Consider the following 24,442-nt stretch of genomic DNA (forward strand, 5'->3'; position numbering starts at 1 on the left):
TGATTCTCGCTTCAGGACTGTGTGTTGACGCTGATGTCACGGCTGCTCTGAGCACCCCAGATACTGTTAACGAGCCGTTCCAAGCCCAGATGCGGTGTTTTCTCACCATATGGTACACACTGCAGTGCAGGGTCCTTCAGATGAGGGATGGCTTGGAATTCAGAAACACTGAACCCCACGTGAGGGAAACCTACTTAGAGGAGCCCTCCAAGCTCCCCAATTCTCCTGACTGCTGGGGATCCTGTTTCCATTCGTATGTCATTCGTTCGTTCATCTAATAACCACACATAGTTATGGGGCAGCTGCCATGTGGCAGGCACTGGGGATACAAAGGTGAATAAAACATTGCCACGGCTTCCGGAAACTGAGCTTAGCCATGGAGGGGTGGGAACCAACCATATTATGACATTCTCCTAAGCTCCGTAATACAGGAAGTTATCAAAGACCCTGGAAATTCAAAGGAGTTAGTGAAAATCTTTGCTATGGAATTTAAAGATTTGCTTTGCACACCAGCATCTGAATGCTTTTCCTTATTCAGGAGAACTCCCCAGATAGGCAGAGGTTAGGTCCCACCTTCTACTCGTGAAGGTGAAGAGAATCTGACATTCCTTCACCCTACTTTCTGGCAGGTGGGCTGTGAACTCATGATATAAATGTCCACCTCCAACTGGGATCTCCTTTGAGTTCCAGACTCCTGTATCAGGTTGATTACTCAACTCCTTCACTTGAGTATTTCAGATTCCAAGTCCAAAATCAGACTTGGTATCTTCCCCTGAAACTAGCTTCTTTCTCAGTTGTCTCCACGTCAATAAACTGCACTACTACTTACCCATTAGCTCAGGCCAACAATCTTGGAGTCTTCTATGATACTCTCTGTCTCTCTCTTGCACACACATCCCAACCATCCTAAAGGACTGTTGGCCCTACCTTTTAAAGACATCCTAATTGTGAACACTGCTTCCCAGGTTGCCCTCTCCACCTGCATTCCTGCCACCCCCATCTCTAACCTGCTCTCCTGAAATGGCCTCTTAACAGGCTGCCTTCCTTCTGCTCTTGCCACATGCCTGTGTGTTCTCAGCAAAGCAGCCAGGAAAAAAAAAAATCTCTTAAAATGTAAATTTTATGTTGTCTTGTTTCATGTTCTTCAGTGGTTTCTCATCACACATGGAATAAAACCCAGTGTCTTCCCGTGGCCCCTAAGACCCCCTGTGGTCTTTCCCTCCCCACCCCTTGACCTTATTTTCTCACTTCCTTAGCTTTGCTCACTCCCCTGTGGCATGACTGGTCTCCTCCCCATTCCTCAAGCACATAGAGATGTGAGAACATGGGCAGTCAAAATGTCAGACCCAGTCGAGAAGAACTTCCCTAAAACCAGGAGAGAGAAGGAAACTTGGGATGAATCATTCCTGAGAAAGTAGAGGGAGACAACATCCAAAGTCCACTTTGGGAGAAGTTGGTCTTACACGTAGACTGCCCTCTCTAGTCTTTTAGGAACAGAGACACTAGGATAGATACAGAAATAGATGCTGGGTCGTGGGCCCAGGTGAGAAGACTGGTGAGGGGACAAGGCCTGAGAAATGACCAGATTAGGACAACAAAACCCATCACACCAAAGCCTCACCTTAGGACAGGAGATGAATGGTTTATTCATCCATTCATTCAACAGGTATTTATTCAGCACCTGCTCTTTGCCAGAAACTGGTGGTAGGTGTTTGCTTGGCCAGTGAGCTTAGGAACCAAGGATATACTCACCCAGTGAGACTTCGAAAAAGTATCTTTAGGTTCTGAGTCTGTTTCCTTCTCTCTAAAAGTGAAATAGTAATGATACCCCACTCTGTTGATTAAAATAGTCATTTATGTGATGCTATAAAGAACTCACCTTTTATCAGATGTCGTAGTAACACTGGAAGCTCTGTCAGGGAACGGACCTTGTCTGTTCTGTTCACTAGTATATTGCCATTTATGGAAGTGAGCGTTTATGGAACAAATGAATGAATGAATGAATATAACTGATTCAGAATCATTTTTGGAAAGGGGGTACTGCTACTCCATTGATTTTGAGCAGTTACTGGATAGCTTCTTACCAGCAAAGAATCCTGTATATCTCATGCAACAACAGTTGTATCTTGGCTTAATGAGATAGATGGTTTTACCATGTGTGCCCCCAATGCAGGAACTGTCCTCAAGTGCCTGGTGTAATCCATCTGTAACATGACGATCAAAGCCGTTTAGGCGCCTCTGCTCCCTCTACCTTCTCTATTGCCTTCTCTAGCCCCGCTCCTCTCATTGCCTTCTGCACCGAGCACTGAGCTAGTCACATAATCACTCCTATACACGCCGGCTTATAGGCTGGGTACCATTTATCTCAGATGCTTCAGATAAGACTCGAGATCAACACAGATCTTGACAGACTGTAACAATTAGCTGAAGTGAAGGAGATGCATTTGTCAACGTAAAGATCAACACTGAGGTCTAAGAAGTGACTGGCAGAGACTGGAGGAGAAGAAAAACCTAGCAGCTGCTCCTTGCTAAAGAAAAATACAGCAAATTAAAAGAAGCAAGATATATCTGAGGGGCAAAAGTCTGGAAGAGGCCATGTAAAAATATCTATCTTCAGCATTTTTTGCATCAACATTTATTTAATATTTTTATACTACGAAATGAGTTCTGTAATAAAAGAAGAGAATCTCTCTCTCCAACTGGAAGAAAAGTAGGATATCAGTATATTCTTTCAACTTCAGCTGAACTAGTAGCAGCTTCCCCATTGCTCACCAGCCTCCAGATCAGGAAGAACGGTTGATGACACTGGCTTGAATCAGAATATCCTTCTTTTCTAGATCAGTTCCTTAGTTCCCATGTTGTTCACCTTTTCCATTTGGTCAAACGGAAATATCTTCTCCTTACTCTTCTCTAAGAATTGCTGTGCCAATGCTCTGGTGCCTCTTAAAATTCTGGCATTCACTGGACAGTATCCTAAGTGATTTACCTGCCTTATCGCGTTCAATCTTCATTACAATCCTATAAGGGAGGGACTCTTGTTAACTCTATTTTTTAGATGAGAAAATGGAGATTCAGAGTGGGTTTAGGCACTTCATCCAGGTGACATAGGTAGTCAGAACTCTTAAATCAGGCACACGTGACTCCCGTAAAACTGTGGTCCTTAGCCCTGCCCCTCCAGATGTCACAATTAAACCTGATAAGAGCCAAACAGGCACACAAACATGAAAACTATCAAAATACTGGGGAGATAATATCAGTTCAAGATGAGCATGATTATTTATGGCCAGGGCTATTGCTTTGATCTGAAAACTCCTCACTGCCCAACCATTATACACGAACCACATCAACCTCCATGTGAATTTCTCTACATTAGGCAAGTGCCTCTTGCCTGATAGAAATGCTTGCCGAGAAAGCCCAGAACCCAGTAGCAATTAATTATTGACAGAGCATGTGAATTAGAGATAAAAGAAGAATCCTTCCTTCTCCACACACGCAATAGTAAATACATTTAATTATGGTAGGGGAAGCTGAGGGATCTTCGTCTGTATTAAAGTTTTATTAGCTGAGACATTTAAAAGCATGTCATCCTAACAAAGAGGTCTTGTGTAATCCTAAATGTACCACTTTGGTGCAAGGCTCGGAAGTGAATGGACTTAATGGAGATGGATGGAGCACGTGGTGGCAGATGGCCTGCTGTACTGACAGGTACAAGTACATCAAACTCCTTTAATCTCTTGAAGTTCCCAAGTAAGACAAGGCCACTCTGAAGGCAAACATGGGTGGAGGGGTGGGTTTGGAGAAGCAACCTTGGGAAGGAAACCAAGAGATATGGGTCCTGCTGTGGGATCTATCACTGGGTCACTGGGCAACCTTGGGAGCCAAGAAAGAAGAAATTCCATGTATAAAACGAATTCTATGCTAGATGCTGTCACACTGTATGTCACACTATATGTCATTCGTTTCATCCTCAACTGAACTTGAAGCAAGTTTTTGGATTTTTACAGATGAGGATAATAAGGCTCAGGGATGTGATTCAACTTGCTGAGGTCACAAAGCCTGTCTGATTCCCTGTCTCTGGGCTTCAGTTTCCTCATTTGCATAAAGATGCCTTTGGATTAGGTTAGGGGTCAAGAAATGTTTTCTTAAAGGGCCAGATAGGAAATACGTTCAGCTTTGCATGTCATATAGTCTCTGTTGCAACTACTCCACTCTGCTGATGTAGATGCAGAAAGCCGCCACAGAAAGGAATGTGTGGCCGTGTTCCAATAAAAGTTTATTTATAAGCATTGAAATTTGAATTACATATAATTTTCATGCATCACAAAATGTTAGTCTTATTATTTTGTTTTTTTCCCCATCCTTTAAAGATGAAAAATCATTCTTAGCTGTGGGCCATACAATGACAGGAGGCGGGCAGTAGTTTGCCAACCCCTGGACTAGATCATCTTTGAGGTCTTGTTGAGCTCAAACGCTTTCTCAAAGATACTACAACAATCATATCCCTGATTTATTAAGATCTTACACATGCCAGATTCTGTGCCAAATGCTTTAAAAGCATTATCTCCCTTAATCTTTTTACACCTGTGTGAAGTAGGTGCTATCATTGTCTTCATTTCAGAGATTATAAAACTAATACATAGAGAAATTAAGAGCCGATCTAGGTTAAACATAACTGGTAAGAGATAGAGCAGAAATTTAAATGGAGGTGCATAAGATTCCCATGAATGAATTGCGCAAGCTTTATGCTGCTTTTTCTGATAATACTATAATCAGAACTATAGAGGGATATATAGTCCAAAAAGAACTCCCAAGTATACATGAATTTTATTGGGTAGCTCCCCACTGGGCTATTTATATCATACATTTCGTGCAACAAGTTCAGTTATTTCTGGACAGGAATAATCACTCTTTTGTTTTCCTCCGTCTTCCAGAAATGTGATGCCTAAGACTTTGGATGGGCAGTTAACCATGGAGAAGACACCAAGTTACTTTGTGACGAATGAGGCCCCCAAGCGCATCCACTCCATGGCCAAGGACATCAAACTCATCGTGGTGGTGAGAAACCCCGTGACCAGGGCCATCTCCGATTACACCCAGACACTGTCAAAGAAACCCGAGATCCCCACCTTCGAGGTGCTGGCCTTCAAAAATCGGACCCTAGGGCTGATCGATGCCTCCTGGAGCGCCATTCGAATAGGGATCTATGCTCTGCATCTGGAAAACTGGCTCCAGTATTTCCCCCTCTCTCAGATCCTCTTCGTCAGCGGTGAGCGACTCATAGTGGACCCCGCCGGGGAAATGGCCAAAGTACAGGATTTTCTAGGCCTCAAGCGTGTTGTGACTGAGAAGCATTTCTATTTCAACAAAACCAAGGGGTTCCCTTGCCTGAAGAAGCCAGAAGACAGCAGCGCCCCCAGGTGCCTAGGCAAGAGCAAAGGTCGGACTCATCCCCGCATCGACCCCGATGTGATCCACAGACTGCGGAAATTCTACAAACCCTTCAACATGATGTTTTACCAAATGACTGGTCAAAATTTCCAGTGGGAACAGGAAGAGGGTGACAAATGAGGCTAGAGATGTGGAGGGAAGGCTGGTGAATAGCTAGGGAGGCTCCTTACCTGAGTCCTGAATCCCCCAGGGTCTGCAGCCTCAGCCTTGCTGGGGTGCCAAGTAGATCTCCTCCTTTGTCCAATCAGGATTGCTTCCAACGCTGTTGGCTTAGGCAAAGGGATGGATCCCATGGCATACTCATGAGGGTACCAGGCCTGCCTGGGTAGCAGCATCTGGTTGACCAGATGGCCACCAGAATCCACTGCTAATTCTTGTCTTCTGCTTGTTAATCAAGTCTGAAGACAGGACACGTAAATAGTTGTCAAGGTCAGAGACAGTGGCATGAATGTTTGTTTAAATGACAAAAAAGAAAGGAAGGTCAACTTTTGGCCGGAGTCTCTCACTTTAATCTGGGAAGCCCGAGTTCTAGCCCCATATCTGGCAAAGGCCCCTGCTCTAGCAACCTCTGCTTTGGCATCTTGCCAGAATACTAATTGTGGCCAATTGCTCCAGGACTCCTAGGGAGCAAGGTCCTCCCTCTTAAAGTGTCTCTAACCTTCTCCTTAAAGGTCTCGTCCCACAACCTTTGACTTACTCCCTCCTCACCTTATGAAGGCAGAGGCATGCATGTTTCTCACCAAAAAACGCTGACACCCCTGGAAGCCTTTCTAGGAGCCCCCGAAGCGGGGTTGAGTCTCTCTCTTTGTGAGTATCCTGGGCGGTGGAGAAGCTTAGCCTGTGCCTCCTTAGAATCAGAATCACAGGGCGGCTCTCAGAGCAGGGGGGTTGCAGCAGAGCTCAGAGCCCTGAGGTTGGGAAAGATGAATGCCATCTCTGGGAGTGAAAAAAAGAAAGCCAGTCATTTTGGTGGGAGGTCTCCATCCCTGAAGACCCTCAGCCGCATGGTTCTGACACATGCTATCAGGATGGGCTCTGTCCCTTAGGGTCCCCAGAGGGGCGAGGACCAGAGAGCTGGCATGTCTTTTGTCGTGAATAACCTTTAGCAGCACAACTCACAGGGGATCGGTCACCATCCTTCTCTTTGTCCCACCGTCTCCCCTACATGGTCATCTCGTGCTTCCTTTGCTTAATTCAGAGATGGTACACATTGGGGCAGTGACAAGAGGGCTGACTCCGTTTATCAGATCCAGTGTCTGGGGGTGGGGGAGGGTAAGGGCTGTCTGCGGACGCCCCCATCAGGGACTGCTGCATAAAATGTCCCTTCCCATTAGTTTGATTCCATTAAAATGCAACATTTGACATAAAGCGCTCTTCACGGATCTCCAAAACCAGGAACTGTTCTAGCAAAATTGGAAATATGTATGAGTTGGGGGGGAGTGAAATCTGTTCGGCTGTTATTAAACTGTCATTTCTCCCGCTAACTGAAAACTGTGTTGTTATAAAGCTTAATGCAATCTGATTAATGGGTTTTGATGGTGTGTTTGTGTTGGTCACCTCCATTCCCACCTCTACCCCTACCCTCGAATTCTGGGAGTATCCCTTCTCTGGGATAGCCGGAAAGACCCAGATTAGAGAATGTTTCAGGGAATTCTGTCTGCAGGTCAGGATGATTCTTGAAATAGCAGAAAGGAAGCAACTGCTGTAAGGGGTGCGGTACCCTCCTGTCTTAACCCATCCTGGCAAAGAACGGACTGACGCGCCAGATTCAGAAACAAATACATTTTTTCCAGATAAGAAAGTGGTTATTGAGCTGAAGGCGACATATATGCCTTTACTACCAAAGTAAAAGACGATAAATATAAAAATACGTACACACGTACCCATCTACACCTACTGGAAAAAAGACAACGCCTGCTTGATCAGAAGAGTGTACTGTGGGCTAGCTGGTCTGGGGCCTTGTTTTATAAGCAAAGCAAGGAGTGGATCTAGTTAGTTACACACCAGAGGCAGATGTTTGGTGTTTTCAAGCTACAGCTTCCTAAGCTCCACTGCAGCCTTTTTAAAGGATCAGAATTTCTAGGGTAGGGCCCAGACATCTATCCTTTCAAAAGATTCCATCTTATGGAAGGTGGGATTGGGAATGAAGGAAGTCTCACCTGTGTATTTCTTTGTCCCCTCATCCTCCTTCCTCCCCTCCTTTTATGCTTTTGTGGGGATTACTTCCGAGAGACATGGCCCCTAGGGTTCATGGCTTCCTTGAAGGAATAGGTCTCTTTGGGAGTTCAGTGACAACGAGGTAAGGGATGATCTTATAACTTAGGAGGTCAAAGGAGCAGCTGCTGGTAGGAAAGCTTTAAAGATGTTTTTCCACCAACTAAGGATGAGCATTACTCTAGCCTACCAGCATCTCTTCTGTGGTGGGTGGGCACCTATTAGCCCAGCCCCTCAATCACCCCTGCTCTCCATGTGCCACCTCCCTGGCTGTCTGCCTGTCCCCATAAACCCAGAACATCAAGACCTTAAGTGCTGCTTAAAAAGAAACCTAGTAAGTATGCATCCTCACATAAATAGGACAAGCGAATCCATTTTTAAAATGGTTAGCCCATGGTTAAGAAGCCATTTTGACCTGGGAAATCAAAGTGGGGAAACCTCCTTAAAGAATTTATCCGCTCTTGCATAGAACAGTAGGCTGAAGTTCTCTGGAGAAATAGGGCAGAGGCCTAAGCCTTGAGATCTGGAGGATTTTTATTTTAAGCATCTGTCTGGCGATATGGTTGAAAGCTCATGGCTCTGAAAAGAAATGCCAACTTGACATGTTTAAGTTCTCTTTTCGGCAGTGTCTCTTCTAGCTTGATCCTTGTGACTTGGAGCGAGTCACTAAGCCACATCCCCTTCTTCCGTGGGGAAACTTGACAAAGGAATGAATTCCTATCCAGAAAAAGCTAAGTCAACCTACTAAAATAGAATCAGGTTAATGATACTTCCGCCCTGTTTAAACACGAGCATGGCAACTCACGGGAGACTGAATTTTGTATTTGATTTCAATTAGCAAAACATAAATTATATTTAATGTTCTATTCCCTTCCCTTCCCTTGAATGGATGATTCACAGCCGTGGAAAGGCTGCTGCGAGTGGTTCGAAGATAAAAAAGGGAGAATTCATCCTTCCAAGTAGTGCAGCTGGCTTTGTTCTCGTGTTCATCGCTTTTTGCAGGTAATAGTCTGTACCTGAAGGGTATGAATGCCTTGACCTTATAACTGAGACCTCCCAGCTCAAAACACAATAGCAATAATAACAAAAACATTCGGCATCCCTCTTTATCTTTAGACTGTGTATGAAAACGCTGATTTCAGAGTTGGAAGGATGTGGCCATTCACTGGGAATTCCCTGCAACTTCCTGAGCCTCTTGGACCAAATTTTAAGTTCAGGGGAGTGTGGCCGGCGCATTCCCGTGGTACTGGGGGTCTTCATCTGAGTTTCACGTCTTTAAATCTTCAGCCCCTTGGTTCTGGCTCCCCGATCCTTCCAGCCTGTCTTCCCCCTTCCCGTTTGCCCATCCTGCACCTCATCCCCACCCCCACCCCACCCCCCAAAACACCACTTCTGTCTCACTACTGTCAGAAGAAAGGTAGCTGGGTTTTGTTTGTTTGTTTTTTGTTTTTTGCTGTACGCGGGCCTCTCACTGTTGTGGCCTCTCCCGTTGCGGAGCACAGGCTCCGGACGCGCAGGCTCAGCGGCCATGGCTCACGGGCCCAGCCGCTCCGCGGCATGTGGGATCTTCCCGGACAGGGGCACAAACCCGCGTCCCCTGCATCGGCAGGCGGACTCCCAGCCACTGTGCCACCAGGGAAGCTCAGTAGCTGGGTTTTATCCTTGCCTCCATCTTGGACAAGTAGCCTTCCCTATCTGAACCTTAGTTTTCCTATGTCAAAAACGGACGTATTTGATCCCTACTGGACTACCACCCAGAGTCGTTGTGATGACCAAACTGAATTAATAGGTGGGAAGGTATTTGAAAAGAACACAGTGGATAGTGATGATGATGGTGGTGACCCTTCTGATGATCATGAAGAAGATGAGGGAGGAGAAGAAGGAAGGAGGCTCCCGATAGCCCTTCCAGAACAACATACCTTTACAGTATTTCAAGGGTGTATCTTTACTCAGACTGGACAATCATAAGAAGGCCAGGAAGAAGGGGACCACCATTGATTTTGCTCTGAGCTGAGGCCAGAAGAAAAGCCCTCTATAAATGGCTCAGAACTGGCTGGATTTCAGGCATTTAAATGAGAAATCTTCTCCCTACCCAAGTCAGGCCCCTCCCCCCACCCCATGCCCAGACAGGGTCACCTCACTCTGGCCTTTCTCCTCACTCAAGGTTCTTTAAGGTGCTACAAGTCACCAAGGCTCATTCACAAAGAGCCACACAGATTCTCTTGAGATGGAAGTGGGAGTGAAGTCTTCAAGCTTCCAGGCTATGACTTCTGTGCTTGGAACTCTGACTCCTAAACGTTTACCTGGAAGATGAAGAAGCTTGAGAATCAGGGCAGGTGCTTGGGAGCAGGTCTCATACGTTTCTGGAAATAAAGTGGGCTGGGGGACCCTCCTGAGGTTCTTCGTGTGACACCTTGGGGTGGGGAGAGATGAGTTCATATGATTTCTAACTTATCAAGTGGGTGAGGATGTGTCCGCTTCAAATATAAGAGATATGGGAAACCACTTTTTTTAATTGTGAAAATATGTTATTTCAAGGTAATGATAGTACATCATCAAGGCAAAAAATAAAGGCCAAGAAAATGTGAGTCCACAGGTGGAAGATAGGCAAGCATCTTGAGTGTCCCTGGGTACAGGAAAGCAGCTGTGCTCCAGAGTCAACCATGTTTCCTTCAGATTTTAGCCCACAAATATGTGTAGAGTGACCAAGGGGCAATTGAAAGAGAGAGCAAAGCTGACTGGCCTTGACATGGCTCCCAGCCTACTGGGGAAGATGGACACAGGAGAAATGTATACAAAAAAGGTTTACACTGTTATGAGATGGGATGCATGGGGTGCTATGGAAACATGAAATGGGGGTGGGGTGGGGGTGGTCATAACTAGGGAAAAGGAAAGACCACCAAGTACTTGTGGTATCTAAGACCCTGCTCAGCAGCATTTCGCCTCATCTCAAATCGTAAAACTATTCTTATTCTTTAGAGTTAGGCTAAAGCACAGAGAAGTAGACACTAGCAAGATAAAACATAATACAAGAATGGATAATTAAGAGGGTTATAAGGCAGAGATTTGGGGGGAAAAAGAGAGAAGTATGCATGAGGGATGTTGCTATCAAGGATAATTTTTTCACAGAAGAAAAGGTGTGTATCTCTAACTGATCATAGCCAAGCCATTAATAGGGAACGTAAGTCCTTACAGAGATTTCCGCCCCCAACTATAGTGTCCTTGGCGTTGTGTAAGGCCAAGATCAAATGATGACCCCCCCCTTTCCTTAGCTGTTAGCTACTTGTTGATTCATATAGCAGACCAATGGAACCAATTTCCAACTTTTCTGAAAATGTGCTAAACTCAATAATAGTGAAATGAAAACACACACACTCGCACATCTTAAGTTGGATATAGACTTGTCCTCTAGGTCAGGGATTACCGACAAGTCTTACCCTGTAATTTACAGATGGGAACTATGATGGTTTGGGAATTTAGGGGACTTTCCCAAAGTTGCACATCAGTGTAATGACTGAAATAAAATCACAACACAGGGTGCTGAACTGGGGATTGTAGGAGAAAGAAGCTTCAGTACAGCCTGTTCTAAAGAACAGCAGGAAACATTTCAAAGGGTATTTTCATAATCTTTTCTCTAAGCCCTCTCCTGGGCTTAAACAGCTTTCCTTGAATAGCTCTGATTTCATCTAATCATTCTGGATCACTTGGAAAGTACGATTTTCAAATGAATGACCAGTCAGCAGCTCATCCTTGAGGCCATGAGTAGACTAGAGCTGGAACAGTCTGTTGTGTTTTGGGGTCAGGAGTATCTTCATCACAGCTTCTTTCTGGCTCTGAGTGGACCTGTAACACCCTGTTGTTATGACAGTTGTGGGGTAAGTAGGTCTGAATGTGAGACAAGGAGCTCATTTGGGTGAACATTTCTCATTGGCCAGTCTCGTCATTCCCTGGCCCTTGGTCCAAGATCAAACAAAGATCTATGTTCACAGTGAGACCCAGAGCAGTATACCCTCTCTCAGCCACCTGGCCCCAGGAAGTACTTCCTAGCAGGTGTCCTGGATGGATCCTTCCTGGACAGCTTATTTCCCTAATAAATTTCTTGTTTTCTTGCTCTCATCTTCCAGTAACCACATATATCATTGTCTCTACTGAGAGAAGCTTTCCCTTACAGAGATGCCAGATTATCTATTCCACGTGCCTTGGGAACCTGGGTCCTGTAGCTCCAGCACAGGCTATTCTGAGAAAAAAAGGCAATAGAAAGTCAGGAAGAAGCTTTAGGGTGCTCTGAGAATTAGAATAAGTTACTGTAGGAGTCTAGGTGCAGACCAATAGAGAAACTTGGTGTGAAGAAATCATGTCTTATGTCTTCACTTTATAGATGCAAAATTAAGAAGCATCCTGTCTCATTTAAGATAATAGAATAGCCACGCTCCCAACCTGGATCTACCGACTTGTAGCCCAATGCACTTTCCACACCCTCACATTCGAGATTAAGAAGACAAACCAAAGGTCTTAAAAGTAGCTCTGCCTAACCGATTGATCTCAGAAATGTGGTGCTTCTACAAATACTGACAGGGAGACTTTTTCAGGAAGCAAGGGATGAATTTATGCTTGATTCTAAATGTGCCCCAGCTTTGCCTTGTTGGAATGCAGTCCAACCTTTCTTAATGGTGTTCCCAAAGTCAGAGGCCCCACCTTATGAGATACTAATGATGCAGGCTGAGAGCGTTCCAGAGTTCTGCAGAGAGCACACCTTTAGGTGGACCTAGACCTGTGTGTGTTTGACCAGTACACATACCTTTCCACTGCTCTTTGTCAACTCTACGTTTAATCTGTCGACCAGGAGAGGCATCTTTGGATCAGGAGCAAGATGTGAAGTCCCAAGGAGGCCACTGGGAATCATCCCTATCCAGAATCCACTAAATTAAGCACAAGAGGGAAGTTTTAGGCAGTGACAGTTGTTAAAGCAAACCAAGTAGGCTGTGAAATCCCCACGATTTATCCAATTCTATCACTAAGTTGGCAAGCATTTATGTATCATAGGTGTGCCAGGTGTTAGAGAAAGGTTGTGAACAAGAAGTCCTATTACCTATCCTCCTGAAGCTGTAATAGGAGTAAGTTGCCCATCTGTCTGGAAAGGTACAAGAGCAATGCAGCCAGTAAGCAAGAATGGCTAGGATGGTTTCCCAGAGGACATTAACTTCTGGAATTTGATTATTAAGGGGACCTGGGGCTCTAGAAGATATTGGATATCTCCTTCCTTTAAGTCTCAATTTGAGACAGGAGTTGATATTAAGCTTTTTGAACATTTCTAACTTTCTTTGGGGGTTGTTGTTTTAGTTTTCCCTGCCTGGAAGAAACACAAAATATTCTGGGGAAAAGGGAGTAAGATGAGCTGGAATGCAGGATTAGGTTGGAACCAGGTTGGAAAAATGACAAATTATGGTTCTTGAAAGGTTAAGTTAAGAACCCCTCACTTCATGTCCTGCATGCCTTGGGAGTGGGTCCACAAAGGCAAAAGTGGGACAGTACAGGGTAGCCTTCACACAGCTCTGTGCTGGATGGAAGGATTTAGTCTTTTTTCCCTAAAAAAATTCAAGAAGCCCAATCTCCTTGGCAGACCTAACTCTGCCATATCCTTACTTGCAAATCGGTTACGCCAGTGTCTCTACGACAAAGGATATTTCCCCTTAAATGTACGTGCCTTTAGGGGATGTGCTTTTGTCACTAGTTTGTTTCTAAGATCATGGGAACAGCCTTGGGAACAAGAAAAAATCTATAATAAATGGTATAAAGAAAAAAAAAGTGGTGTGTGTTCTTTTTGATAACCCATGGAAAAAGCAATATTTAGCAATCACTTTGCTTCCTTCTATCCCACGAGGAAAGAGCAAGTAACGTTTGAGCTGATGGCTGCAGATCCCACTGTGGCTTTGACGATCAAAGGCAAGACTGCGTGATGGAGAAGGAGATAGCTTCTTTAACCGTCATTTAAGGAAGAAAAGAGTTCGCTTTTATCCCAGTAGAAGTGCTTCTAAAGGGTGCCAGGGGAGAGGCTCTGCTTCTGGGAATGCTCGGGGGAAGGACTTGGAAATAAGGGCTTTCATTACTCTGGCCATTCTGCTGAGAGGAAAGAAAAAGCAGAAATTCAAATGGGAACTGTTTATGCCACAGACAGCAGCACATCTGAGCACTGAGTCTAAATCATAGACTCGCAGACTAGTCCCCAAGCCAGGATGGATCCCGTCAGCCATTTATTCTGCTCTGGTGCTCTTGGGAGACAATGCAGATTGGGGTCTCTATCAATTTCTGGTTTCTAACCTCAGCTAGGTTCTCAGTTCTGTTATTCATCCCTTTGATTTCTCCCCTGGCAGCTTTTTTCCCCCAGGTCCCTTGTATATGTTTCAGAAATTTCCACCTTCTTTCAAGCTTTCTATCCCTACCCATGTCCCCTCCCTTTTGTTCTATTGGTCAAGAGAATTGACATAGTAGAGAAAGTCAAGGTCATCTCTCTCTGCCTCTCATTGGCCTTGCCTCCCCTCATCCGTCAGATGGAAACAATAATAGTGCCCACCTCATAGGACAGGGTGAGGACTAAGTGAGATGATACAGGCAAGGAACATAAAAGAGGGACTGGAAAGAAGAAAGAGCTCAGTACGCTTGCTGTTATTATCATTACTATAAATATATTATTATAAATTATAAATTATAAATTACTAGCTGTGGTATGAATCCTTAATTCCTCCACCCATGTCTCATCATGTCCTACTGTTGCCTTGAATCCCTAATTCTTAACCTCTAGAATCACGTACTTTATTCACTTACCCCCCTCTTCACTGGAATTTACACTTAAGGTCAATCTAAAACAGATCATCCCATCACTAATTTAAAGACAAAAACTTTCTGTAGCACTCTTCAAGATACCATACAGGACTTCCCTGGTGGCGCAGTGGATAAGAATCTGCCTGCCAATGCAGGGGACACGGGTTTGAGCCCTGGTCTGGGAAGATCCCACATGCCGCGGAGCAACTAAGCCCGTGCGCCACAACTACTGAGGCTGCGTGCCACAACTGCTGAAGCCCACGTGCCTAGAGCCCGCGCTTCACAACAAGACAAGCCACCACAATGAGAAGCCCACGCACCGCAATGAAGAGTAGCCCCCGCTCGCCGCAACTAGAGAAAGCCCGCGCGCAGCAACAAAGACCCAATGCAGCCAAAAATAAATAAATAAATAAATTTATTTTTAAAAAGACCATACGCCATCCCGCCTTCACAGCTAAAGCTTTGGAAAGTAGATTCTACTCTCTCTGCAGTCTCTCAACTGCTTTCCTCTTCTTACACCCCTGAGTCCTGCGGTCAGCTCCCATAAGTCTAAAGAAATGCTTGAGGTCGTCAGTAATGTTACAATTGCCAAATATACAGGCCATTTTCAGCCTTCATCTACTTAATCTCCTTAGCATTTGACACTGTTGGTTACACCCTTGCTCCATGGAGCCCTCCTACTCTATCTTCTATATCGTCTTCTCTCTGATACTTCTTCCAGCTCTTCCTATCTCTCCTTCACAGACTCCGCCTCCTGTCTTTTTTTTTTTTTCAATTAATGGTGGAGGTGTCTATCCTTGGTCCATTCCTCATTGTGTGGATGCTCTGCACTATCTCATTTACTCCCATGGTTTCAACTATAAGTCATAAGCAAGTTCCCAAAACTATGGTGTCAATGGTCACAATTCTTATAACAGATGTTGTTGGTAGCCTATCCAACAGCGATCTATTCCCCTTTTCCTTGAAAACAGAGGCCTGGTTTTGTTCTAGAAAGTGGTGTCAATATACATACATGGAAAGTGGACCTCTTCCACAACCCCAAGAAATGAACCATGACCAATCTAAGCAATTATGCTCATTTAATTCCCCACTGCCAGGAGACACGTGATCCTCTTATGGCCAGTGGGTCCTGAGCAGTGGACAGCTCAGGGCTTTTGAGAAATATAATCTTTAAGGATTAAAAAAAAGAGTGGCCAATGATAAGAAAAGATGTGATAGGAATCCATTGTTTTCTACATTTGAACCCCGTTGTAAAAGGATGACAGATTTAGAGTTGTGGCAGCCAAATTGTAACCATGAGGACAACAAAGCTTTTTGTCAAGTGAGAGAAGAAATATCTTTGTGGCTTGAGACACTTGTAATTATGAATAATTTTTCTTGCATGTTAAAACATCCTAAATTACAAGCCCCTAGAGTCCTTGGGACAAGAAAGAGAATGCATGGGTTAGCATACCTCAGTATCTGGGGAATCATTATGACCTCAGAATGTTAACAATCATTAACCGGTGATCTCATATATTCTCATGGTTTAAACACCATCTCTATGCTGGTGACTCTCAATCTCACATTTTTAGCCCAGATCTCTCTCTTGAACTCCAGATTCTTATATTGAACAGCATTTGACTTGTCCATTTGGGGGGTATAGAAGGTATCTCAATCTTAATACACTCAAGTCAAATTCCAGATGTTTTAACCCACCCAATTCTGTGCTCCCCAATGTCTTTCCATCTGAGTAAATGGCTTCTTTGTCTCTCCAAGCCAAAAACTTATATTCATCCTCATTTTTCTCTTTCTCCTTATCCCCTGCATATAATTTAAAAGCAAATATGTCCAGAATTCAGCTACTTCTCATCGCCTCCACTTAGGGCTGTCGGATTTAGCAAATAATTGCATAAAACACATTTATACTCACAATTTACATTTCTCATATGGTCTTCTGAGATCTGCACATAAATGGTCTCCCTTCCACTAGTGTTGTCCCTTTCTTACTTATAGTCAATTCTGCATCTGGGGCTATGTTAGCTGACAAGGGAAACATTATAACATCCCCTTACTAATAAACTACTCATGCCTCCTAGATTAGTCAGTCACCTCTTTAACTGGCAGTGACAGACAGCATGACTCAAATGAGATTAAGGACTAAAGGAATTTACTGGCTCGCAACTGAGTTTTCCAGAAGGTATTGGCTTAAGGTATGCTGAATCCAAGCGTTGAATAATACCGGTAAATTTGCTCTTTTTCAATCCCTTCTCCTTTACCCACTCTCTTTTCCAATATTTTGTCTCCACTGATCTCTTTTCACTTGATAACAGTCTTATCATTCTCAGAGTGTTTTCATATTATATTGTTATGGCCACTTGCAGTCCAACCTACATGACTCTTAGCAATTCCCCAGGAAACACATTTTCCTAAGAGCTCCATCAAAAATGGATCGCATGGCCACTCAGGAAGCAGTCACGGTGGCCAAGGATCTAAAGCAGTCTCCTTAGCCTGGCTCCAGTCCCACGTGGGGACCAGGCAGAGGCAGACCCTGCCCTTATGATTTGGAAAACACAATTATTGAATGGGGGGAAGTGATTCCAAAAGGAGATGACGGGAAGCCGATAAAATGTTTTTTGTTTTTTGTTTTAGAAGATGTTGGGATAGGAGTTTTATTAATTTATTGATGCTGGGTTGGGTCTTCGTTTCTGTGCGAGGGCTTTCTCTAGCTGTGGCAAGCGGGGGCTACTCTTCATCGCGGTGCGCGGGCCTCTCCCTATCGTGGCCTCTCTTGTTGCGGAGCACAGGCTCCAGACGCGCAGGCTCAGTAGTTGTGGCTCACGGGCCCAGTTGCTCCGCGGCATGTGGGATCCTCCCAGACCAGGGCTCGAACCCGTGTCCCCTGCATTAGCAGCCAGATTCTCAACGACTGCGCCACCAGGGAAGCCCCGATAAAACGTTTTTCATAGTTTCCTATCGCCTTCATGATAGATTCCAAATTCCTCAGCTTAGTGCATTCGGAATTTTACAATCTGCTCCCCAAACCAATCCCCTCCTCCAGCCTCCTCCCTGGCGACTACTGCATACTCAGTGGTCCTGCCACACCGATTTGTCATCATCCTCTACACAGTTTTTGCTCACCTGTACTCCCTGCACCAATCCTTTCTTTCCCATGCTTAAAGACCTGACGGAAATGTTCCTTCCACGATTCCCTGGCGGAAGTGGTTGTCCCATCCTCTGCATTTTAAGGATTCTACAATGCTATGGAGACCCTGTAAATCATTTCCCTGAGCCATTGTTTGGGGGGATGGGATAGGAATGTCTTATTCAGCTCTGTTCCACTGATGCCACATCTTAGGATTGATACAGCAAGTATCAAACAAAGGGATGAATGAAAGGTTCGACGAATGAGTAAACATGTTATTTAATGAGGAGAGCACCAGGCAAAGAGATTGCAGTCTTCATTTGAGCCCACTCCCCTCTACTTAGTTACCTACTCTTTAACCTTGAACAAGCCCATCCCTTTCTTTCTTATTTTTTTGGCTGCGCTGCACAGCACGCAGGATCTTAGTTCCCGACCAGGGATCGAACCCGTGCCCCCTGCAGTGGAAGCGCGGAGTCTTAACCACTGGACCGTCAGGGAAGTCCTGTTACCTTCTCTTAATCTCACTTTCCCATTGTTGCCTCTTTACCTACTGAGCGTACTGATCTAATGTAAAGGGATAACTTGATAAAAAATGGAAAGAGAAGAGCTGTGCACATCTCCCCTGTATATTTTGCCAGGCTGAATGGGCATCTGACTTTTCTTCTGAAAACATCATTAAGAACTCCAAGAGGAAGACAGTTCTTTATCTCTTTGGAGAAAGGCTTCAGAGCCTTCAGACCTCAATCAATACTCCTTTTAGCATTCTATCATCATGGATAAGAGTTCCACCTTTATGTCTGACTAGATGCCATCTGTTTGTAGAGCTTTCCCTTTATTTTAAGCTAGTGTTTACTGAGCACCTACTAAGTGTCAAGTGCTATTCACTCCACCTGGAATGCTCTTCTGCCAGATACTGCATGACTCGCCTCATTCCATCAGGTCTCTGCTCAAATATCCCTATCTTAGAAAGGCCTTCCCTGACCACGCCATTTAAAGACACAACCCTTCCACCTTGGAGCTTTTTCCCTTTAGCCTGTACTGGTTTTGTTCCTAGCATTTCTCAGTGCCTGTTGTTATATTACAGCATACATCACCATAATGTGTTCAATTGCTCACTACCTGTCTCCTCCACTGGGACATAACCCTTGGGGGGACAGGTGAGTGGGCAAAGACCCCCTGGCTGTGGTCTAACGCTCTGCCCCGAGCTCCTGGAAAAGTGCCTGTTGATGAAAAGTACCAAGTTGATGAAGACATATCGAGCACCTCACATAGATTATTTTACTCAAATTTACCCCACAACCCTATGAGGTAGGCATTAATATCATTCCATTTTATAGATGAGGAAATTGAAGCTTAGAGGGGTTAAGGGGTCACATAACTAATAAGTGGCAGAACCAGGACCCAGGGTCTAGTTGAGCATCTTCCTCTTTGGGGAATCTCTGGGCTTCACTAGAAAAGCAGAGATGGGATTTTATATTCTTCTCAAGTTCCTAGTGGGACATTTTCCCAGGCCAACCATTCTCTGTCACCATGTGGACCCCAGAGGAAAGAGATTTACTGAGCTATTGCTGGACTGACACAGATGAGCTATGGGGCTGACTTCTTAACTTTGCAGGTTATAAATCGTTTTCCCATCCACGATGTCACTCGACTCTGATTTAGGTTATGGTTCCCATTCTGCAGAGAAAGAAACAAAAGATAGGGAGGCTAAGAGAGCTGTCCCAGAGGAAGTTTTCCAACTGTGTCTAGTTTCCTTTTCCCTGCCCTTCTCCCCAGGCAGTGAGCTTATAGCCACATGTGGAGCAGGCAGGAAGAACAGAGACTCATACCAAAGCCTTCTGCAACCCAGACTATGCAAGGCTATTGGTCATTTTTGCTAGAATGGATCTTCCTGACAGTTCCTGGTAAGGTGCATTCCATTTGCAAAGTTCCTCCTTTTTAAAAACAAAATGGCCATTATATCTTTATATTCCATTCAAACAGAGAGGCTATTCCTCATGGATAGCCAGGGTTGCTAACCCAAGATGACCTTACTCTAGCCAACCCCCTCTGCATTCTTAATCTTATGAAGTGCTTTGTGGCTAGAGAGAGTAAACAGAGCCCCCTTACCCAGAGGAAAATGATGACATCTTCTCCCAGGTGACCTTACTAGACCGTGGGGAGATGGCCCAAACAATCTGTCACTCAAGAAAACTACTGAACTCCACTAGACTCTTATTTTTTTTTTTAATTATTCACTTCATAAGGAACCATTCTCCTACAAGGTATCATCTCCCAATACAATACACTGTTCTATGAACAAACATAGCAACAATATTATCCTATATATATTAAATAATAATAAAAGATGCCACATACAGCATGATACTCATTTCCCATCTCATTTATTCTTAAAACAGCATTGTAAGGTAGAAATTATTGACCCCATTTTTCAGATAATACAACTAAGGTTTAAAGAGTGGGAGTTATTTTTCCAAGGATACACAGCTAGTAAGGCACAGAACCACTATCTGAGCCCAAGTTTGTCTTGCTCTAAAATGCATATTCTTTTTTTTTTTAATTTTTTTAACATCTTTATTGGAGTAAAATTGCTCCACAATGGTGTGTCAGTTTCTGCTTTATAACAAAGTGAATCAGCTATACATATACATATATCCCCGTATCTCCTCCTTCTTGCATCTCCCTCCCACCCTCCCTATCCCACCCCTCTAAGTGGACACAAAGCACAGAGCTGACCGCACTGTGCTATGCGGCTGCTTCCCACCAGCTACCTATTTTACATTTGGTAGTGTATATATGTCCATGCCACCCTCTCACTTCGTTCCAGCTTACCCTTCCCGCTCCCCGTGTCCTCAAGTCCATTCTCTAGTAGGTCTGTGTCTTTATTCCTGTCTTGCCCCTATGTTCTTCAGAACCTTTTTTTTTTTTTAGATTCCATATATATGTGTTAGCATACGGTATTTGTTTTTCTCTTTCTGACTTACTTCACTCTGTATGACAGACTCTAGGTCCATCCACCTCACTACAAATAAGTCAGTTTCGTTCCTTTTTATGGTTGAGTAATATTCCATTGTGTATATATGCTACATCTTCTTTATCCATTCCTCTGTTGATGGACATTTAGGTTGCTTCCATGTCTGGCTATTGTAAATAGAGCTGCAGTGAACATTGTGGTAATGACTTTTTGAATTATGGTTTTCTCAGGGTATATGCCCAGTAGTGGGATTGCTGGGTCATATGGTAGTTCTATTTTTAGTTTTTTAAGGAACGTCCATACTGTTCTCCATAGTGACTGCATCAATTTACATCCCCACCAACAGTGCAAGAGGGTTCCCTTTTCTCCACACCCTCTCCAGCATTTATTATTTGCAGAATTTTTGATGATGGCCATTCTGACTGGTGTGAGGTGATACCTCATTGTAGTTTTCATTTGCATTTCTGTAATGATTAGTGATGTTGAGCATCCTTTCATGTGTTTGTTGGCAATCTGTATGTCTTCTTTGGAGAAATGTCTATTTAGGTCTTCTGCCCATTTTTGGATTTGGTTGTTGGTTTTTTTGAGACTGAGCTGCATGAGCTGCTTATATATTTTGGAGATTAATCCTTTGTCAATTGCTTCATTTGCAAATATTTTCTCCCATGTTGTCTTTTTGTCTTGTAAAACTCATATTCTTAATGGCTATGTTATATTGTAGTGGATTTTAATATAGGGAAAAATATTTTAAAAGAGTTTAGTTCACATTTCAAGCACAGTATTGATGCTACAAGAAGGTAATATTGCAGCCAAAATATTTTTCTAGATGAAGAAATAAGTAATATGTAAACACACAGTCATAGACCCCAGATATTCAGTAAGAAGGTGTCACATTTAGCTATCTTTCTAACAACTGATATCCAAAAATGAAAATATTCAGTGAAACACAGCTAACCAACAGCCATGTGAAAATAAAATTATAAATTTATAAATGATCAGGAAAGCTAATATGAGGCAGAACGTTTTGGAGTGACTTCCACTAGACTCTTAAACAATTAATTTCTATAATCTCAAAAATTGAAGAAAAGTAATAAAAGGGATATTGGGGACACATTTTTCTTGGGCATTCCAAACTTTTGTACCATGCATATCATTAGTCCCCAGACCAAATTCAGTTTGCAGAACTATTCTATCTGGCCTGCACAATTCTATTGTTTTGAAACAGAACTGGAGTGCTCCTAGGAAGGGTGTGGGTCCCTACTTCACCCCACTCCCCCACATGTCCTTAGAGACTTCCATCAGCTGCTTTCTGTCTTCCATATGTCTGCCTCCAAAAGGCTTAAGATTTAACATCACCGATAGAGAATTTTGATGAAGCTACAGAATGAGTCTTCTAGGCCTATACCTCTTAATATTTTTGTGACATTTACACGTAATAATATGAAGAGAAACAGTAATACCCAGAATCTTGTTAGCATCTTCCAGTTTTTTTCCAGAGTATATTTTCACTTATCTCATTTGCTGTTCACAGTACTCCTGTAAAGCACTGGTTCTTAAACTCAAGCATGCGTAAGAAGTACCTGAAAACTTACGAAAACATTAGTATCTAGCTTCACACCCCTAGAGATCCTTTTTGGGTAGTTTTGAGGAGGAGCCTGAAATTCCGCGTTTCTAACAAACTTCCAAGGTTGCTGATGCGGCTGAGCCATGAACAAGCAGAGGAACGACTGTCTTACCCATTTCACAGATGTGGAAACTGGTAATCATCTGCAGGAAGTTTGTAAAAGCCACTGAGAGCCTCTGTCTGAACTGAAAACAACAGCAATTCCTTTCCCCATTGGCTGTGAGCAGAGGGCTCCAGAAAGAGAAGTCCAAGCAAATTCTTTAGTAAATCTTTTTTTTTTTTTTTTTGCGGTACGCAAACCTCTCACTGCTGTGGCCTCTCCCGTTGCGGACCACAGGCTCCGGACGCGCAGGCCCAGCGGCCATGGCTCACGGGCCCAGCCGCTCCGCTGCATGTGGGATCCTTCCGGACCGGGGCACGAACCCGTGTCCCCTGCATCGGCAGGCGGACTCTCAACCGCTGTGCCACCAGGGAAGCCCTCTTTAGTAGATCTTTAATAAAATCTTTAGTAAATTTATTTCTATCATTCCATCTCTCCTTGTAGCCCTGGGCTAGCTGGGCAGAAAGAGGAAGAGATGAGCTAATGTGTTGTAATGAATATTCCTGCAAGCTCATTAAGGAAAGATGTATCTGGCCTAATGAGAGAACAGTTTTCTTCTCCACTCCCACTGCTAAGGTTAAGGACCCCCAAGGTCAAATCTAAGCCATCCCCAAGCTGCCTTCCTATAACTTTCCCTTGTTGTTGATTAAGGATAATTTATTACAGATTCAAACGGGAGATTGGCATGGTGGGGAGTGGTAGTGGAGGGGAAAATAGGCTTACATTCCAATGAATGAAAATAGCTAATCAAACATTTTTTTAAACGTATTTATCTCTTTAGGGGACCCATGTCTACCTCCAATTTGGGCAACTGATTTCACAGCACTGTTGTATTGTGGTGCCTGATAAAACCATTGAAAAAATTTTTATCCCCAAAATGAGGAAGTAGTGAACTATAAAATTGCTAATTATTTTCTAGTAAATTTACTTTTAAATAACTTTAGACATCAATTACAGGCACCATTAGGCACCATTAAGCACTGGGTGTGTTTACCAAACAAGGGCAGTGAATTGCTGGTTCTTGTCCCATCTGTATGGCCTCATCCTTCAATTTCACTTCCCCCCCACCCCCGCAAGTTCCCCTCCCCAAGCCCTCCTCACAGACCCAGCATTAGGATCACGAGCTGAAATTAAACTCCATAAATAATGGCACATTGTTTCCATTTCAAGTGTCATTGCTCAGTCAAGTCCCAGGTGTCTAAGATGAAGGTTAGTTTAGGGGAAGATTTTAATTCTAATTGTCAGCTTGGGGTGTGTTTCCCGGCCCAGTTTCTCTACTATGGCTACACGTTAGAATCCCCTAGGGAACTTAAAATAAAACAAAAACACCTTTATGCCAGGGCTGTACTTCAGATCAATTACACTGGAACTTTTAAAAAATGTTTTTAAAAATTTATCCTAGGGCTTCCCTGGTGGCGCAGTGGTTGAGAGTCCGCCTGCCAATGCAGGGGACGCGGGTTCGTGCCCTGGTCCGGGAGGATCCCACATGCCGTGGAGCAGCTGGGCCCGTGAGCCATGGCCGCTGAGCCTGCGCGTCCGGAGCCTGTGCTCCGCAACGGGAGAGGCCACAACAGTGAAAGGCCCGCGTACCGCAAAAAATAAATAAATAAATAAAAAATAAATAAAAATCTAACATTTATTAAAAAAAAAAAAAATTTATCCCAAGTGGTTCCCAAGTGGTGCAGCCATGGATGACGGTTACAGCCTTCACCCTCGCCAGCTGCAAACTCAGACCTTCCAGACCAGAGAGGTAGGGAGCACAGTAACCTCTGCCTTCCTCTTGTCTCGTGTGCGTTCAGTTGACTGGAGTTTAGGATTAAATAACGGGTCAGAACCATGATGCATTGGCTCAACTGGAATTGTGGGATCTCCTCAGGTGAGTTGCTATCTGCCCATCAGATACAAGACTTGGGGGCCTTTATAACTGCTTATATGCAGCAGCTCTTTCGTGGTGTAATTGAACACGCTCTAGGTTCAGGCAGGCATGGAGTTTAGACCCAGCTTTCTTTGACATCATGGGCAAACCTCAAGTTCCTTAGCTATCAAACCGGGACAAAGGGCTGGTGTAATGTTGCTTGCATCAGCTCCAGAGCAGAGGTTCAGAGTCCATACTCTGGTGTGATGCCTTTGGGTTCTTAG

General features: G+C 44.0%; 1 protein-coding gene across 1 annotated transcript in view; it reads left to right on the forward strand.

The window, feature by feature from the left end:
* HS3ST4 (heparan sulfate-glucosamine 3-sulfotransferase 4) overlaps window positions 1–5,767 on the forward strand; it is a 390,442-nt gene extending 384,675 nt beyond the window's left edge. The window contains exon 2 of the mRNA XM_060123797.1: window positions 4,932–5,767. Coding sequence (XP_059979780.1) covers window positions 4,932–5,568 — 637 coding nt within the window. The 3' untranslated portion in view covers window positions 5,569–5,767. The remainder of the gene's footprint in view (window positions 1–4,931) is intronic.
* The last annotated feature ends 18,675 nt before the right edge of the window (window positions 5,768–24,442 follow it).

Source organism: Lagenorhynchus albirostris, chromosome 15 (genome assembly GCF_949774975.1).
Source record: "Lagenorhynchus albirostris chromosome 15, mLagAlb1.1, whole genome shotgun sequence".
Lineage (NCBI taxonomy): Eukaryota > Metazoa > Chordata > Mammalia > Artiodactyla > Delphinidae > Lagenorhynchus > Lagenorhynchus albirostris.